The sequence below is a fragment of the Sorghum bicolor genome, chromosome 1 (genome assembly GCF_000003195.3).
Source record: "Sorghum bicolor cultivar BTx623 chromosome 1, Sorghum_bicolor_NCBIv3, whole genome shotgun sequence".
NCBI classification, from domain to species: domain Eukaryota; kingdom Viridiplantae; phylum Streptophyta; class Magnoliopsida; order Poales; family Poaceae; genus Sorghum; species Sorghum bicolor.
Window position 1 is genome coordinate 74,893,969 of NC_012870.2, and position 19,502 is coordinate 74,913,470.

The window sequence follows — 19,502 nt, forward strand, 5'->3', positions numbered from 1 at the left end:
CATTGTCGTTCCTGTGGCACATGCACATTCATCGCAGCACTAGTACCGCAACCGCACCGAGCTGCAGCACGCCTAAGCCTACGTGCTAGTCTCTATTATGCAAAGATTAAAATTCATATTGTTAGATATATGATAAATGAGGGTCATAATACTTGTTCTTAGATAAATTCGATGTCAAGTACTTACTCCAAGAAAAAAATATATTATCTAAACAATTATCGTACTAGGAAAAGAAAAAAAATATATTATCTAAACAATTATACAACTTAGAAAACTAACTACATTATCTAAACAATTATCGTACTAGGAAAAGAAAAAAAAAATACCTGAAGCCGCCGGGAGGGCCGGGGCACCGGCGGTGGCGGCCGGGGGCAGCGGCCTCGCCGCTCGGGGCGCGCGGGGCGGGGGCAGCGGCGGGCCGCGCGGGGCCGGGCCAGCGGCGTGGCGCGCGGCCTCGGCGCGCGGGGCGCCGGCAGCGGCGGACCAGCGGCGTGGCGCGCGGCCTCGGCGCGCGGGGCACCGGCAGCGGCGGGCCAGCGGCGCGGCGCGCGGAGCGCGGTGGCGGGGCGCGCGGCCTCGTCGCGCGGGGCGGGGGCAGCGGCGTGGCGGTGGCTGCCGCGGCAGCGGCAGCGGCGCGCGGTGCGCGGTGGAGGGAGCGGCGGGGCGCGCGGTGGCCGGGGGCGCGGGCGCTGCGTGAGCAGGGAGAGGAGCCAGCCGGGCTAGTTTTACCTTACGTCGGCGCCGTGATCTATGGCGCCGACCAAATTTTTTTTTTTTTTTGGACACTGCCACGTCACAAAATGCGCTGCCTGCGTCCAGGACCTTGGCGCCATGGATCACGGCGCCGAGACGTGAAACCTCGACGCCATGATTCATGGCGCCGACCCCCGGGGTCCATTTCTGCATTTAAGTTTTCCAGGGGTCCAATTGTGAACTTTTTTCAAAAAAAGGGCCAAATTGTAAAAAATTGGGTCCTTTGTTAATGTGAAATCAATCACCAACGATCTCGTTGAACACCCTAATTTCATGAGAAGATACGATACGAATCAAGAAGTAAGGAATCATGGTATATAAGCAAGTCTGTCGAGAAATGCATTGACAATAATGATATAGGAGGTTAGGGGTACTAATTTGGTCCAATCTAGTACTAACTAACATGCCATGTTGAGTAAATGATGCTACTAATCCAAAACTATAAGGGCACTCACAATACAAGACTCTATCACAGAGTCCAAGACACTTAATTACATATTATTTATGGTATTTTGCTGATGTGGCAGCATATTTATTGAAGAAAGAGGTAGAAAAAAATAAGACTCCAAGTCTTATTTAGACTCCAAGTCCACATTGTTCGAGGTAATAAATAACTTTAGACTCTATGATAGAGTCTGCATTGTGACTGCCCTAATCCTACCACTCTAAATTGCCACATTAGCTTAATGTGGGTCTAATACTCTTCATGCCACTAATCGAGGAAAACTAATTTCTTCTCTCGTAGCACTGAGTTATAAAACAAAAGATTGCCTTATATTTTCCATATTCTAACAAAACCATGACTTGACTTCGTTGTCTCTGTTAGATGTAACACTACCGAAAAAAAACAGAATAGCCTTCAGTGCCAAAATCTGCTAAATAAACTGTCCTGCCAGCTGCTATGAAGAAAAGATGACAAGAGTAGAGAGCAAGAGAAATTCATTTACCTTGAGGCAGACCGCTACAAATAATTTCTTTATAGTTTCAGCTTTCAAAATATTTCATTTCTTGGTAGTGTAAGTTATTAGGGGTCATATGCTTGTAGTTATATTTGAGATTGATATTTAACTGAAACTCAATTAGAGTTGAGCATATCAAGTACGAAGTCACAGATAATGAACATCCAATGGCTTGATTATCATGGTGGCCGGATCGGACTAGCATGTGCAGAATCTAAGTGGTCCTTCGCGAATGTAACATCAATCATCGCCTAATTTTCTCAGAAGAAGATACGTACTGTACGAACCAAGAAGTAAGGAATCATGGTATGCAAACAAGTGTTCTCTACTTCTCTTAAAGATGTATTTTGCTCATAATAGGAGGAGGTTAGTAGTACTAATTTAGATTAGTCTGGTGCTAACTAACACGACACGTCGATTAAACGAGGCTTCAAGATAAAACAAGTACCCTACATGCTCTACTTGTCATGTTACGTTAATCTTGTGGTTCTGGTGTGTTCCTGTTACGTATCTGTGAAGATACTGCCGTGGAGATACACACGCACCATCATATAAACTAAATAAATCACTGTTGGTATTTCTTTAAGAAAATAAACAGATCCGTTCCCATTTTGTTTCTTCTTGATCGGACATCTATCACGAAAGAATGGCCAGAGAAGCAGCGAGAAGGCAAAAAGGCATGTACATACACATTGTTGTTTGGCACGTAGAGAAGAAGGTCAACAATTTCGTCGTGCAGCTCCTACAACATAGGTATCTACTCCGTGCTAAACGCAATTCTCGGCGATCTTGTTCCCATCCTGTTCATTTCGTGGCTTCGTCTTGTAGCAAAAACCATGCCGAAACAAGGATCACAGCCCCAGTCTTGGCCAGTGGTCTTGGCACTAGCTTGGCAGAGCATTTTTCTTCCATTTATTTCAAGATGAAAAGCGCAATACCTTGCGCCGCATTCCCGGTGGTGGTACGACGTACGTGTGCAAACAAGCTTAGTGGTCAGTGCAAATCCTGGGAGATCTCATGTGGGGATTTGTTTGGATGGATAGGGTAGGTAGCGGGGATTTGATTTGCTGAAAGAAATGCTGCAAGTGTGAAATGCAAAGTTTGGAAGCATTGCTAACGTCTGCCGTCTCAGCTCTAGTCAGTGCGTCCTACTCCCGGGTCCTACGCGCGCGCTATACATAAACAAAATGCACTTGGGCAGCGATGTATGTGTATGAGTGTATCTGGGCATGCAATGCCTTTGCTACTGCTAGTTTATTGCAACCATTCCCTTTCACCCATCTCCAAGCACATGTTTATTGCAAATTGCCAGAACGATGCTTAATTAGACGTTTGCTTTGCTCGTTTAACTTCAAAGATTCTTCTTCCAATAGCTTTCATCCGGAAGACGACCCCTAGAGGTATATATGCCCTGTTGCCAGATTGACATGACCAATTGCTTTTTAAAGTACGCCAACTGAAAGTATATGGTTGCATTTTTTCCCCTTCTGTTGGAGGGAGTGCTGTGGTTGTATTATACAGGCACCACAAATCTTAGACTAAACACCGTACGTCAGAGCATCTCTAATAATACTCTCTCCTAGTATCCCTAACCAATCTCCTGTAGCTAGCTAGGTAGCGCCGAGCTATCTTTGAAAACTCACAAAAAAAGACATTTTGGTGTAATCATGATTTACTTTTGGTGACATATCTTGAAAGAGCGTAATAAGAGAACCTTGCAACAGAAGGAAAAACATCCAAACAATTTGTGGATATATACAAGGATGACATATCACACAATATAGTCTGACGATGCTATCTCAGGTCCCTTCACTTTAGTCAGTTTTAGCCTTCAGTTTAGTCAGTTTAGCTTTAATTTAATAGTTTTGATACTTGAGTTGTTGTTGGGCCAATATGTCTTTTATTTGCACTTCAACATGTTTTGCTTCTTTGGGGTTGAGTAGCGGTAGTTATGTCCTCTTGTAGTGATCGCAAGTCGTGAGTTGTTTTGTGTTTTCACCTTGCATGTGCGATTTTCCTTTTTTTTTTTTACTTTGTCCAACAAATATCGCAACAAAACTCACTACGGCAGTCGGGATCTTTGCTGAGTATACTCGACAAAGAGGTAGTTTGCTGAGTGCCGGCTCTCGGCAACAAGTAGCACTCGGCAAACCGTTCTTTTGCCGGGTGTCGGTCTCTCAGCAAAAGACGACACTCGACAAATTAAAGAGTCTCATTGCCGAGTGTCGGGCTCTCGGCAAAATATGGCTGTCGGCAAAGAAGCCGACAGCCTAACGGCCGTGCTCTGCCGCAGAGTGTGTCACCCAGGTACTCAGCAAAGATTTTTTTTGAAATTATTTGCTGAGTGCTACCTCACATGGCACTCGGCAAAGACTATTTTTTTATCTTTGTCGAGTGCTGCTAGATGTGACACTCGGCAAGGCTAAAAATTGAATATGTAGTGGTAGAAGAAGTAGAAGTAGTGGTACTATTTATATATTTATTTTGTCTCTTTGTGCAACATCAATCGACCGCGGCGTCGAATCACCTTGAAGGGTCACCGGGATCACACATTGGGCCATCCCAACCCGGATCGTCACCGAGATCGCACGTTGGGCCATCCTAACCCGGACCATCGCCATGAGCATCTAGGAGATGTTTGTGCTACTTGTGCCATGGTTGTGAACTTGTGACTTTGGTTGTGATATTTGTGACTTGGTTGTGAACTGGTGATATATTTGTGTTGGTGGTTTTTTGTGATATAAATGTGATGTTGTGTGATGTTGTCGGACGGGTAGAGAGCGCCCTGGACGTTGGACGGGCAGAGGACGACGACAAGGTTGGGAAGACGCGAAACCGCCTAGGGCGAGCTCGGATCGTACGGGAAAAAAAAGGTGAGCTAGCGATTTGGAGGAGGTGTGAGCCAGAATGCCCATGCTTTTTCACGTAGTTGAGGCTTGGGTCGGGTTGTTGATTTGGGCTCGGGTACCAAATATTATTTGGTACCTAGGGCACACACGGCAATACTATTCTACACTACAAGTCAAAACTGAGGTGAAAAAATACTAAGTACTACTGAACGTAGTTCAGTATCACTCGATACTACATCCCAGACCATGAAATACTGAATAGTATTGAAATGTGGCTACTGAAAGATACTGAATTCTATTCAGTATAACAGTTTGATGTAAAATATTCTACACCTTTTTGTTATACATACGTGTTGTTTGTTTGGATGGAAATGTAAAAAACAAAAAAAAAAATCAAATTCTAAAATTCTTTGCCAAATGCCATGACCATGACACTCGGCAAAACTAGAAATTTGGTACACTCATGTTTCTAGCTGTGTCGAGTGCTAGCAAAGAAATTTTAAAAAAAAAGAAATAAAAATGCCTTTGCCAAGTGCCTATGAGACACTCGGCAAAGAAGTTATTTAAAAAAAACATAAAATAGTGTCTTTGTTGAGTGCTTTTTCGAGGCACTCGGTAAAGATTTTTTTTAAAAAAAATAAATAAATGTCTTTGTCGAGTGTCGTCATGGGGCACTCGACAAAGGAAGCCGTCACCTAGACCCGACGTCGTTACGACGACTTTTTTTTGCCGAATGCCCTACATCTGGCACTCGGCAAAGAGGCCTTTGCCGAACAGGACACTGACAAGACCCCTTTGCCGAGTGTGATACTTGGTAAAGCCTTTACCGAGCGCAAAAGGCTTTTTGCTGAGTGCCCAAAACACTCGGTAAAGTCTCTGGCTGCAGTAGTGACTCTTGTCGTCCTTTACAAAAAAAAAAAGCTCCTTATAAAAAAAATACACCTCCAGCGTCTCCCTACATTTAGTGGCATCTTATATCACAACACCTCTCAAATTTGGGATAATCGGTTGTGCGCATCTGTGTTCTTTTTGTCACATATAGCGATGGAGAATAGGCACATTTAGCGGTCCAGGTAGCTGCTTAGGTTTTCGTTTATCGCTGAAGGCCCAATCTCGGTTCCCTGGTGTCGTGCTTAATAGGAGTATCTTCTTAACAGTGCTCATGTAAGCCTATTTTTCTTCAATCTAACAACATGATCTTTCTTCAAAAAAATCTAACAACATGATCCATAAAATACAAGACGATGTATCACAAGGCTAATATTATTGCCAAACTTTAAATAGTGCCAATAGGCAGTAACGTCAAGCAATTTCACCTTAACCTCAACGTTACAGCATGCCCCCTTTGTGTAGGAACTGCACACGTTTGTACTTATAGGTTCATAGGTCTCCAAAGTTGTACTGCAGCCATCATGCCTAGTCGAGAGGCAATAGGTATGAACGTCTAGTCATATCGATCTATCAGCTTGATCTGTTTGGCGCTGAACTACTTGATTCATAGCAAGGTCTAGTTTCCAGCGACACGACAACAAATATGTATGTTTATATTTTTATTATATTTTGTATAGTTTGAATTTCAACTTTAAACGAAAATGCCTAATCTGGGCTGTATTCTTCACAATAGCAGAGGAGGGTAATTTATGAATGAATATGCTAAGGGAAGTTTTTTTTCTTGAATACGCAAGAGCATTGCGTATCATTATATTAAGAAGAGAAAATGACAAACTAAATACAAGAGTGGTCGTTCCTAACCTGACCAAAACCCAAAGGGGCTACATTTGAATATTACAACCTTGGGATCCACTAGGATCAACCTTAACTACGTGGGCAACCCTCTGCAAGCTGAAACAGCTTGTCGAGGGCCTCAACATCCACACTCGAGAGGTTGCCCTTGAAGTAGGACTCATAGGAACGCTTGGCCATAGAGGCAGGCGGTGCCGAAGGTTCCAGGAGCCCCAACTTCTTCTTGAGTAGAAGTTCGCCGCGCTTGGACGCCGGGATGTGGTCCATCTTCTGAGCAGCGATCCGTCTGCTTCGAAGGGGCAAGGTCCGCTTGGATGGCGTAGGAGGGGAGCTGATGAGCGATGGCTCCCTCACCACCACCACCTCCTCGGTGAACCTAGCCAACCGACGCGCAACCTCCCCAGGGGAGGGTGAGTCCTCCATCAGCGCCACAACTCTTGTTGATGTGCCCCACACGGGAGACAATGAAGGCAACTCATGGTCCGCCGTGCACTAGGGGCTGTCAACGTAGGGTCCCACAAAGAGGCTTGTGCCTATAACAGGTAGCCAGGAGCCTTTGGTGCCCTGGGACGGGTGACAATCAGGGCAGCAAGCTCATCCAACATTGGGTCAACCAAGGATCAAAAGGAGGCATTGGCGCGCTCGCAGAGCGCCTCCACCAGAGGGTCGGGCTCAAGGAAGCAAGTCAAAGCACTAGCGACATCGATGGAGGCGGGTGACTCGTCCTCGGTGATGACCATAGTCGGCTTACAACCGCGGCGACGACGGCGTCGTCTCTGGCGGCGAAGGGTCACCGCGGGCACCCCTCGACCCCCATCTTTGTCCCATATGCGGTTGGTGTACCGTCGAGGGACGCTCGCTGGGAGGGTTGACGATGGTCGGTACAAGCGTGGTGAGGCCACCCCCCGCCATTCAGCGTTGCCTTTGGCCGACAACAGTCCCTAGCGATGTGGCCAAGGTCACAGCAGCGTAGACAACGCTGAGGTACCTGGCAAGTTGCCACGCAGTGCGAAAGGGAGAGGCAGTTGAAGCATCTTATGTGGAAATGTGCAGGAATCATCAGAGCTTGCTTGCACGGGCCGGGGTCATGGTGAGGCTCAACCGAGTCTGACGCAATCCCTCCTCCTGGCGGGGTAGAATCTCCCGCCACCCATCGGCGTTCGGGGCAGAAACCCGCGTCTGCGCAAGGCGCTGGCTGGTGGGTGCTCGAGCGTCCATCGGCCGGGCTAGCAGATCGTGCACCAATTGGGGACGAGGCTGGCTGCGCCTCCGTCGTCACTGCGTATGCCTTTGCCCGGTGTCCACCCCGTTGCGCCTTGGAGGTCAGACGAATTTGGGCGCGCGCAGGGGACACGACGATCGATTGACAAGCAGCCCTCCAGGTAGGTCGGGAGATGTTCACCGTCAGACTCGTCGTTATCGTCGGCCCATCAGCGGTGCTTCGTGCGCCCACCCAGGGATAGGAAGAATGGGTCCGCGGATAGAGAGAGCATGACCACGCCGACCAGTGGCGTCAATGGCCAAGGAGGCACCCCTGGGGTCGTTGCGGTAGTGGCAGTCAACTCCTGTGGCAGAGGCGCACCAAATCTGGCACCCGTGGCTAGCTACATGGAGAGAGAGTCAGCGGCACCGTAGGCAGCCCCTGGAGGTGCGGAGGGCGAGGGGGCGCTGGTGGTGGAATTTGGCAAGGAAGGCGGCCCGGTCATAGCGACCGAATCCAGCATCATCCGTGGTGGAGAACGCGTGGCGGCCACGCCCGCACCGGCCACCACGAGCGACTCGCGCGGAGGGAAGGGAGGAGGGGCACGTACGATGGGGAGAGGCAGTCGCGCGGGGGGAAGGCAGCCACCAGCGTCGGGCCTAGGGGCGAAACAGCGTGGAGGCGGTGGCGTAACCTCCATCCCCACAGCCTCCTGTGGCCGCGCATAGCAGAGGCACGAGCAGAGGTGATGGAGGAGGGACACTCGCGGAGAAGAGACAGTGGGTGCTCGTGGAAGGGAGGAGGCGGGCGCAGCTACCGAGGCAGCGGCCAGCGGCGGCGGGGGGGTCGAGTCGCCCTCCAGGAGCCGCCGGGTGGTTAGGGTCACATTCTGCAATTTTAATATGCTAAGGGCAGTTCATTTTATTTTCTTTGGTTAGTATGGTAATATTCTAAACCTTGATAATTTAATATAAAGGCTCATTTTGTTTGTCATCTCTTCTGAGTTTCCCATTTACACGTACAGCTTGTGAGAATGAAAAGATTTAAGCCAAAGAAAGATTGAGCATGCTGGTTGGAAGCATCGAAGAAGTGTGTGATCCATCAAAGTCCGGGCAGAGCCTGTTCGCTGGTCTGAAAAGTCATGGCTAAAAAATTGTTCGTCGATTTATCGTGAGATAAAAGCCAGAAAATAAGTCGTTTTGAATAAGATTTGGGTCAAACATTATGAATATAAATCATGAATAACGTTTAAGTTGTTGAGTTTGAAAATATGAAAACCATAGGAATAGATTGGTCTTGAAAAATACTTTCATAAAAATATATCTATACCACTTTTTGATAAATTTTTTTATAAAAACAAGAAATCTAAATTAAACTTTAGAGACTATGTCATTATCCAAAGCGACATGTTTATGGATATGGAGGGAGTATACACATGCCACAGTTTTCTAACGTTGGCAGAGACACATAATGTGGCACATACTGTGGCATGCACACAAGCTACGTACTTGGTAGAACTGCGAAGTGCTATAGGTAAAGAGAAGGAAAAATAAAACTATACCATCATTCTATGGATGCCAGCTAACCAATCCAAAACCTTCTTCTGGTTAAGTCATGCAACGGACAAACTCGATGGATCATCTGAATGGAGCAGTACTGAATAACAAACTGCATTCAGAGGTACTAGTATACTAGAACCTAGTATGTCGGCACGGGAATCCTGTCCCTCGCTGCAGACATGCAAAATCACAAGGGAATTTTGTCTTGGCAACAGGATGGGCCGGGTACCGTTGTTAATTAATTATTATGTCGAAATTGAGGCTAACCTAGGCGCCTAATGCGTCGAACCTACATTGTCGTGCATGTGTGTGCGCAGCGCATATACCCCCCTGCCTCCTAGGACATTAATTCTCTAGGTCATGTGTGGCTTGAGGTTAAAATTACATGATGATTCCGTTTAGATGGCGTTGGTGTACGTATAGCATGTCCTTGTTTAGTTCCTTACCGAAATTTTTTCGCGACACTGTACCACTTTCGTTTGTTTGTGATAATTATTGGCCAATCATAGACTAACTAGCCTCAAAAGATTCGTCTCTTAAATTTCGACCAAACTGTGCAATTAGTTTTTGTTTTTGTTTATATTTAATACTTCATGCATGCGTCTAAAGATTCGATGTGACAGGGAATCTTGAAAAGTTTTTGGATTTTGGATGGAAGTAAACAAGGGCCATGTTTAGTTCCAAAATATTTTGCAAAATGTGAATAGTACCAATTTCGTTTGTATTTGACAAATATTGTCTAATCATGGACTAACTAGGCTCAAAAGATTCGTCTCGTCAATTCCGACCAAACTGTGACGGGGAATCTGAAAAATTTTGTAAATTTTTTGGAGAACTAAACAAGGCCAAGGCCTATGGACAAACTTTGGCCTAGCATAACTCTAGCTTAAGAGTTTGTCACTGCTAGCTCCGATCCATAGGCATAACAAAGGTATTTGTTGGGCGATTTTTATTTGTTTTTTGTTTATAAATAAATTATTTTATCGCACAAACTATATAAATAGTGCATGTCGTTAGAAAGCAAATTCAAGGGACAGCACTTTTCCGTTGAAACAGTAATAGTAGTAGTAGCGATCATCAACAGCAGGTAGCCTAACGTGCAAACAATAGCACACATCTTTCGAAAAAAAAAACCAAACAATAATTGTTATTCTGTGGGGTCTGGCTTCTATCGATATACCATGACAATGGTCACTTCCAGCACCAAGCACAAGGCACATAGTACACGATCTAGCTCCAAAAACTGGTCACTAATAGCACTGGGATTCTGGGAATTTTTAGAGCTAGAGCTGGTTTTAAATCTTTGTTTAAATCAGTTTATTTAGTTTTACAAGCCAATGGTACAAAAACTTTAATGAAGGTGGTCATTTTGAATTAATGGAGGCAGGCATTATAACTATCTCCAACAAAAAGTTACGGTTAAACTGTGAATTACGAAGGTGGTTGCCTTTACCCGCATCAGTTAATAGGTTAAAAAACAAAAAAAACAGAGCCCACCAACGAGCTCGTTTCAGAGCCCATTGGTGAGCCCACTCCCAACCCCAAGTCGAGATCCGCCAATGTGAACTACGACAACAATGTTGTGAGCCGGATCCACCTCTCGGGGAGACGTGTGCCATCGGATCTGCCGCTCTAGGCTGCATCGTTGCTCTGGCCACTTGACGCTCGAAGAACTGCGCGATGGGCACGCAAGGGAGGGGGACCGCCGACTGAGGTGGTGGGGGAGGGGTGACGTACCCGCTCGGGGAGGTGAGAGAGGAGTGCTCACCTCTTCTCCTCTTAGCTGCTCCGGATCTGGTACAGAGGAGAATAGAGCCGCCGCCGCCACCGGATCAGCTGCGAGATGATCACCGTCGTCGCTCGGGGGTGGGGAGATAGGGACCACCGCGGGGTCCGCTGCCGCAAGGCCGCTACACTGCTGGAGGGAGTGGGGCAGCCTTGGGAGTGATGGGGAGGCCAACACCGACCAGATTTGGGGGGAGGCCCGCGCATCGAGGGCCACCATGCTGCTCGCGGAGGGCCGAGCGTAGACACAGCCCCACGCCTATGCGTCAAGGACCGCCATACGGGGAAGGACGCTGCTACTCGGTCAAGCATGGAGGAGAGGGTGCTACCACCGTGCTCGCTGTTGTTGGGGAGAGTAAGGGGCACGAGGGATTGGAGGGAGAGAGCGTGCGTCTGCGTCGTCTCGCTCGTGAGACTGAGGGGCGCAGACTTGGGTCATCACGAGGGAGGGACGGCGTGGGGAGAGATTGAGGGAGAAGTGCGGGTGATGGAGGGATAAGTTAGGTTGAGGTTAAACCCTTACCGGCTATATATAAGCCCGATACGGGAGCAATGGATACAGGCTCTGGTGGGCTTGATACTCGGCTAGAATTTTCACTAGTATGCCTTATAATGTGTCTGCCTTCAAAATTGAATTTATGGAGGCGGGTAACTTAAGACCACCTCTAGAAATACACTATTCTTGGAGGCAACATTTTTTTTATCATCTTTGTAAATAAAAATGAATGCCTTCGTTAATCGCTCATTAATTTTTAAAGCAGATGGATTTTTTAACCATCTCGATTGACAGTGGGAGGCTTGTCCACCCGAATTTTGTAGCCCTCAAATAAAAAATTAAAGGTGCAGATCTTGTCGTTTCTAGTTTGCAAAATCCGAGTGTGAGGGCTCATTGTTTCACCTGGTTCATGATATCAACCCGAATCAAATGTTCCGAAGAACAGCCTTGTTTAGTTCCTCGTCTACAAATTTTTCACCTATCTTATCGAATCTTTTTATACATGCATAGATCATTAATATAAATAAAAAAACTAATTGTACAGTTTGGTTGTAAAATCACAAGATGGATCTTTTAAGCCCAATTAGTCCATAATTAGTCATAATTGCTATAGTAGCCAACATATGTTAATAATGAATTAATTTGGCTTAATAAATTCGTCTTACAGTTTCTATACGAACTATGCAACTTGTTTTTTAGATTACTCTATGTTTAATAGTTCAAATGTGTGCCGGTATATCTAACGTGGCATCCAAAAAAAATTCTTCTTGCAAACTAAACAAAGCTTATATAGTTTTACACATGCATAGATCATTAAATGTAAACGAAAAAAATTAATTATATAGTTTGGTCGTAAATCACAAGATAAATCTTTTAAGCATAATTAGTCCATGATTACTCATAATTTCTACAATAAACAACATATGTTAATGACGAATTAATTAAATAATAAATTTGTCTCGCAATTTTCAGACGAATTATATAATTTATTTTTTGGTCAGTCTATGTTTAATACTTCAAATATGTACCGATATATCTGATGTGACACCTAATTTTTTTTTCTTTTTGCGAACTAAAGAAGGCCTATATATATCATATAGCCAAGTAAAGAAAACAACATACTCAGACATCTTTTTTCTATAAAATGTTTTTTAAAAAAAGAAAAGGGACAAGGTATCCTTCCTGCTGTAACAGTATTAGCATAGCCGTAACGTGACAAATAGCAGTACCGGCTTCAGCACACAGACTTGTGGTTCCGCGGGCGTCTGGGCATCAGCTGGCCACGCCGTGCCCGGAGCGTTTCCGAGCCACAAACGCGAGCTCGTGCACGCTGGCCCTACCGCGCCAACAACCACCATTGGCTGGCGCGCCCCCCTTTTTCCGCGCAACTGCGACGTGAAGTCGCGTCGTGTCTGCTGCCGCGCTGCGGTGCGGTGCTGGCCGGGGGTTCCCTGTTGCAGCGCAGCAACGGGCAGCGGCAGACCGGCGGTGCCCCCACCACCGTCACTGTGCGGCGCACGACCCCGAGCCTTTTTTTTTTTATTCCCCCCCAGGCCACGGCCGGACACCCCCCCGTCCGTGCGAGTGGCAGTCCCCTGCCCCTGATTCTGCGATGTCACGCGCCCGGTTCGCACGGCACGTGCAGTACTACACGACCATGCCCATGTCATCCATCGGCCGATCGCGGCAGGCGTCACGCGGCGCGGTACCATGCATGCATGGTCCCGGGGCTCCGCTTGTGGCCCTGGCGTCCGGCATGCCGTCCGCCGCAGCCGCAGACACCACCACTCGTCGCGGCCGCCTGGTTTCGTCAGCGTACCGTGAATCTGCCGAATGTGCCAGCAAGAGAATTCGCAATATTTTTTTCTTTAATAATAAATCAGCGAACATTACTTTAATGAATCAAACCAATACGGCGGGCGCCCGAGGTTTTGGTTTCGTCGCGGCAGGCGGCAGCAGGAGCGGGGCAAGCGCGACGTGAAGGAGGGACCCGGAGCCTGGCCCTGAGCCCCGGGCGGAGACAAGAAGGGAAAGGGAAGCGACGGCCAATGGATCCTGCCGCTGCTAGCCTAGCCACAGTACGTACTCGGCTACAATTTCCCAGGTCCAGTCACGCAGGGGGGAGCCGTCAAATTATTCCGGGCCTCCGAATCATGAGGCCGCGGATCGACGATCGCGCGCGGCAGCCGCGCAATCATGCCTGCCATCGGTGCGTAGCACGGTAGTCGACGATTGCTAGCACCTACCACTACCGCCTGCTCCTGCTGGCCGGGGCGGGGGGTCACGTTCCTCTTGCATTGCATTACCCACCCCATGCATGGACATGGATGGCCGGAAGGACCCGGCTAGCACTTGGACAGCCGCTCCTGTCGCGTCCGTGACTTGTTTTTTTTTTCTCCCTCCTACTCCTACTACGTGATTATTCACTTGATGATCGGCTGGCCACGGCAGAGCCACCACATGATGGCCAGGCCGGGCCGATGGGCGCGCGCTGCTGGAGTGCTGGGGTGCTGGAAGGCTGGACCGTAGGCTAGGGCATTTCTGATTCCATAGCTAGGCGCGCGTCGTGCGGTGCGCGCGTACCACGGCGGTAATGATGCGCGCGGCGGCGAGATTGTTTTTGCAGTGCAGCGCATCATCAGCTCGTGATATTCCCAGTTCGTTCGTCTGCGCCTCTGCGCGCCTGCCTGGTGGTGCCTGCCTATTCTGGCAAGGATCGAGATATTCCATTCCATTCCAATCCATGCCATGGCGTGCACTGTGCATTCCGGGGGAATGACGACGACGCTCTGCCTTGTCCTTCCACTGACAGATGTGTACTCCCTCCATACCTGAAATTCTTGACGTTTAGGACATGATTGTGGTAACCAAGAAGTGATTAATTAGAGGATATTTTTCCTCCTTTGCCCTTATTAAATAGGTTTGCGGGTGCATTACTTTCAACAAAGCAGGTTTGCGGGTGCATTAGTTTCAACAAAGCTTTGTAGTTCAGGCCTTGTTTAGTTCCAAAAAATTTTGGGAAATGGACACTGTAGCACTTTCGTTTGTATTTGATAAATATTGTCCAATTATGGACTAACTAGGCTCAAAAGATTCATCTCGTCAATTCCGACCAAACTGTGTAATTAGTTTTTATTTTTGTCTATATTTAATACTCCATGCATGCGTCTAAAGATTCGATGTGACGGAGAATGTGAAAAATTTTGCAAAATTTTTCCGGAAGTAAACAAGGCCTCAGATGGCTAGTGTGTGGGGGTGTGAGCCGGTGGTTTGCAGTTCGAAGCCTTGCGGGCGCCCCTTTTTTTATCTGGCGCTTCGATTTCGGCAGCGGAAGGGAGGCCTGATGTGCGTTGGCGCTTCGATTTCTGCAGCGGAAGGGAGGCCTGATGGGCGTCGAGTCTGCTGCAGGAGGGCTAAACACGTCCAAATTATCTTTTGCTACAGTAAAACGTCAGGCTTTATAAAAATGGAGTGGGAGTCCAAAACGTCTACTTTTTTAGGTATGGAGGGAGTACGCTTCAGGCCTTGTTCAGTTCGCAAAAACATGTGAAAAACGGCACTGTAGCACTTTCGTTTTTATTTGACAAACATTGTCCAATTATAGAGTAACTAGGCCTAAAAGATTCATCTCGCGGTTTACAGATGAACTGTGCAAATAGTTTTTTTTTTCATGTATATTTAATGCTCCATGCATGTGCCGCAAGATTCGATGTGACGGGAAATCTTGAAAAATTTTGCGAACTAAACAAGGCCTCAGTTTAGAGTTGGAGACGTTGAGAGTACGGCTAAAACACATCGATTTTATAGGAATCAATCTCAATTTTACATAAAAAACAAAACTGTGTTTCAAACCGAACCATACTCTGATATAGTAAAGTATAGTTATTATTTGGTGGAGTTATTACTGTCATGCATCTTCGTGTTGAGAATTCATGATTTGTGTTGAGAAAACTCATCATAGTGAGCGTCTGAGAGATTGTCTGAAAAAGTCTATGGAACAAAAAACAAAATATAATCAAACTTCGGGCCCATATATCTCTGTCAAGAGAAAGAAATTTGTCATACTCATTGATAAAACTCATCAATAGTGGGTGCTTGAGAGTTGCAAAAAAAAAAAAAATATCACCAACCTTGATAATAAACACTCATCAATAGTGGGTACTTGAGAGATGGTACGGGAAAACCCATGCAAAAAAAGAAAAAACGGAGACGAAGAGAACAAGCCCAATGCCAGCCGACTTCTAGGCCCATGTGGTCTATAGAACGTGACTCTGAGGCTGTGCTGGGCTACGGTTATCAGGGCCCATTTACAGGTTATTGTGGCCCAGATTTGGTTTCTTCATAAAAAAAAAGGCTGTCCTGGATTCATCAATAACGGAAAAGTGCATTGTCCGTAATTATTTTAATTTTAATTTTTTTGCAATTCGTGTTTGTGAAAATCATTTCTTAAACAGAACCCTATTCCTACCGCCAAGGTATTTAAATTTCGCTAGTTAACTTGATTGTATTCCAGCAAGTGCGCTTGCGTGCTCTCGCTGAGGCCTGAGGGTACCGACCAAAACCTCCGGGAGATAGTCCAAGCTCCAAGGAGGTAGAATGAACTGTTTCCTTTGTTAAATGCCATCCAGCTCTTAGGCATTATTTAGTTGCAAAAAATCTTGCAAAATGGACCCTCTAGCACTTTCGGTTGTATTTGACAAATACTGTCCAATCATGGTCTAACTAAGTTTAAAAGATTAGTCTCGCAAATTATAGGTCAATTGTGTAATTAGTTATATGTTTAATTTATATTTAATATTTCATGCATATGCCATAACATTTGATGTGATGAAAAATCTGAAAAATTTTGTAAATTTTTTTAGAAACTAAACAAGGCCTTAGTAGTGTCGAGTTGTTGTTTTTTTAAGGAAAATACACTACAAGAAATCTGTTAATCCGTGACGGATTGATCATGACGGATTTAGAAAACATCACTAATAGGGATTTAGAATGGTGGATATCCAATCCAGAAGCCCAATAACCCCTTGCATATATAATAGAGCCCCAAAACCCTAACCTCACCCTTCGGCTGCCTCCCTCAGCCCTTTCTCTCCACCAGCCGCCGCCCCCATAGCAACAAATCCCAGCAACACCGCCTCCCCCATCCCACCTCATCCCAAGGATGCCGGCGGTGGCTCCCCACCCCAGCTGGCGTCCTCATCCCCGCCTCCATCCTGGCCAGTGACAATTGCTGGGGCTTCCACGCGGGCACGCAGTCATGGCTTCAGTGGAAGAATTCCGAGCCATGGGTAACGGGCCATGTTTGACATGCTGGTATTCAGGTGCGCAGGTGGTGGATCTAGAAGCTGCCTGGGCTCCTTTGCCTCGGCACGCGAGTGACGGCGGCAGTTGGATCTCATGCGGGGGCACATAGGTTGCTGGGATCACGGCAAGCAACCAGGCAGCGGGATCTAAGAGTGCGGCATCACATCCCAAGTGATGGAACCAGCAATTGCAGGTCGCAGCCCTCCGATGCGGTGACTTGGTGAAGTTCGTCTATTGTGCCAGACGAGGTCGGCGTTGGCCACCCGCCGGTATGGTTCCCTCAGTCCTCAACGCCCTTTGTTTCTTGAATTTCATATTAGATTAGTCCATCCCTATGCGATTAGATTCAGATTAGTTACAAAATATATCTGTTCGGCAAGTGAATGCCATCTCCTGATCATTAGATTGTAGTACTTGCATTTTTTCCAATGCCACTACCTACAAATTAGCTCATAATACAACTAATCAAATCTGTATGCTTTTATGTGACTCATAAGTCTTAGACTATTATTAGTTCAGTAATATCTGCAATCCTGGCTTACTGATCCCCTTCCACCTGCTTTATCCCTAACTAGATTTGACTCCAGCTCCAGGGATTTTTTTTATAGTTACTACAGTTGCAAAGAATTGGCCATGTTAGTTTATGTATATCAAAAATAGTTCTTGCGGGTTCTGAAGAACTATTGCCAGGTCAATGTTATTTGAAAATTTGGATAGAGAACCAGTGTAGAAATTTGGTTGCAGTGAAATCAGACTTCTTTATGAAGTGAGTTTTTTTAATATTGATGATGGCGTGTTTATTTTAATGAAGAAGTTTTATTTAGTTTTTATGTGTTTGCTCCAGGCCACCTAATTATTAGGACCAGCACTAGATATTTGCTAAGGATGATAAAGACAGTTTCATCTTTACTTATATTCACTAATGCTGCAAATCACTTGCATGTAGTGCCATCTTCGAGAGCATGGATGATAAAGACAGGACTGCTTAAGCTCCAGCACAATCAATGTAATTCAGAGTTTGTGGATAACCAGGAATCTTTTTTTTTGAATTAATGTTATAGAACCTTTTGTTTTACTGCCATAGAATTTGCTAGTATTTTTTCCTGCATGGTTATCTAAGTGCTGCCTAAATGTTTAGTTTGTGGATTTTAAAACATGCAAGGTACATTGGTTTTTTTTAAGAGTGCTGGTCCACCCAACAGGTTAAGAATTTTGGTGATGCAAAATAAGCACATTACCTAATTGGTTGTATCTGTATCCGTGGGTTTTTAAATCCCACTAATGGTTGTAACATTCTGAGCCTTATAGGTGGCGATTTAGGAAGGAAATGACTATTAAGTTGTCTTCAAAGTTGAGGTAAGCGATATGAAACCAAAAGGTGTATTCATCTCAGTTCGTGTATCAAAGATCTGAACACTTCCATTTTACTAAGATGACCATCTGTGCTACTAGATGAACATGGACTGTAGTACAAGATTTGATGCAGATAAGCATATGAGTAGTAGTATTTTCTTTGGTGTAGAACTACCAGCCATGCATTTTACTGGGACTCTATTCTGTGATAATTAACCTGTAAATTTAAGAGCAGTATATATAAGCATGTTTGTTCGGTCTTTCATTCAGTCGTTTACAAAAATAAAAATCAGTTGTTTGCTTAGTAAAAAGCAGCATGTCAGTACACAGATCATCTCAACAATCAGCTTAACTATCATTTTAGTTTAAAACCTTTAACTTCAGCTTAGTTGTTTGCTTGCCTGTTCAGTTGTGCCGTGCATATGCAACCTTGCTGCTTCCTCTTACTTAAATTAATTATAAGCCATACCGGAACATTCATTTAGAGTTTTATATCTTACTGAATAATCTGAATTACCGTACAGATCACAATCAGCATGTCTGAATTTTGTGAAGTAAATTATTAGCTTGAAAGGATCTAATTGGCCTAGAGGGGGGTGAATAGGCGTATCTTAAAAACCTGAAACTCAAAAACTCAAGTTGCGGAAGTCAAATGCCTGTCGGTACCACCGACAGTTTGAGCCGGTACTACTGGTGTCACACAGCCAGTAGTACCGACTCCCTAAGACAGCTACGAAATCAGAGTGTAAAGTGCTTAGATTTCAGATCTGAGTTTTACCCCACTTTCCTAAGCATAGAGGAGTGTGTTGTTGGAGTTCCCTTAGCTCAATCCTTCTCCAAAACGTAGATCGACCTTTGTTTACCTGTTGAAAGAAAGAAAAGAGAGAGGAACACAAAGAACACAAGCAAGGGTAGTCGAAGCTACCTCCACAGCAAGGCAAGGTATTTTTCCCGAGGTTCGGCAATCTCCACTAAGGAGTACCTACGTCCCCGTTGTTGAGGTGACCACGAAGGTCTGACCACTTAGGTCTCCTCCTCAAGCAACCACAAAGGTTGGCTTGATGTTTCCACTAAGAATCAAGGGGTAATACAAACACTTCGGGGTGCCCTCACAAATGAATCAACACGGGCAACCACGAAGAACGCCTAGCCGGCTAGGGTTCCAAGAACCCAAGAGTAACAGACACAAACCAAACCGGCAAGACGAGGAACGGAGTGCTCAAGTCGCAGATCGATGCTCCCAACTCTCTAATCTCACTTCTCTAGCTCGAATCTCTCAAGAAATGAAGTCTAGGAGCAAGAGGGAGAGAGAGTGGGTGAGACAAAGCTTGGAGACTGTTTTCTCAGAGTTGGAGTAGCTAGAATGAGCAAGCCAACGGTTAGAAAAGAGGGAAGAGCTATTTATACTAGAGTACAGAACACTGGCCGGTACTATCGGTGCAAACACCGGTACCACCGGCGCCCCCAGACCTAAACGTGAGAAAGCTGAGAAAGATGCGA

General features: G+C 45.9%; 1 protein-coding gene across 1 annotated transcript; it reads right to left on the reverse strand.

The window, feature by feature from the left end:
• On the reverse strand, positions 216-876 carry LOC110432621 (atherin-like). Its single transcript, XM_021453390.1, has 2 exons — positions 327-876; positions 216-223 (listed from the first exon to the last, which is right to left on the reverse strand). The coding sequence occupies exons 1-2, from the start codon at positions 874-876 to the stop codon at positions 216-218; spliced, it is 558 nt and encodes a 185-aa protein (XP_021309065.1).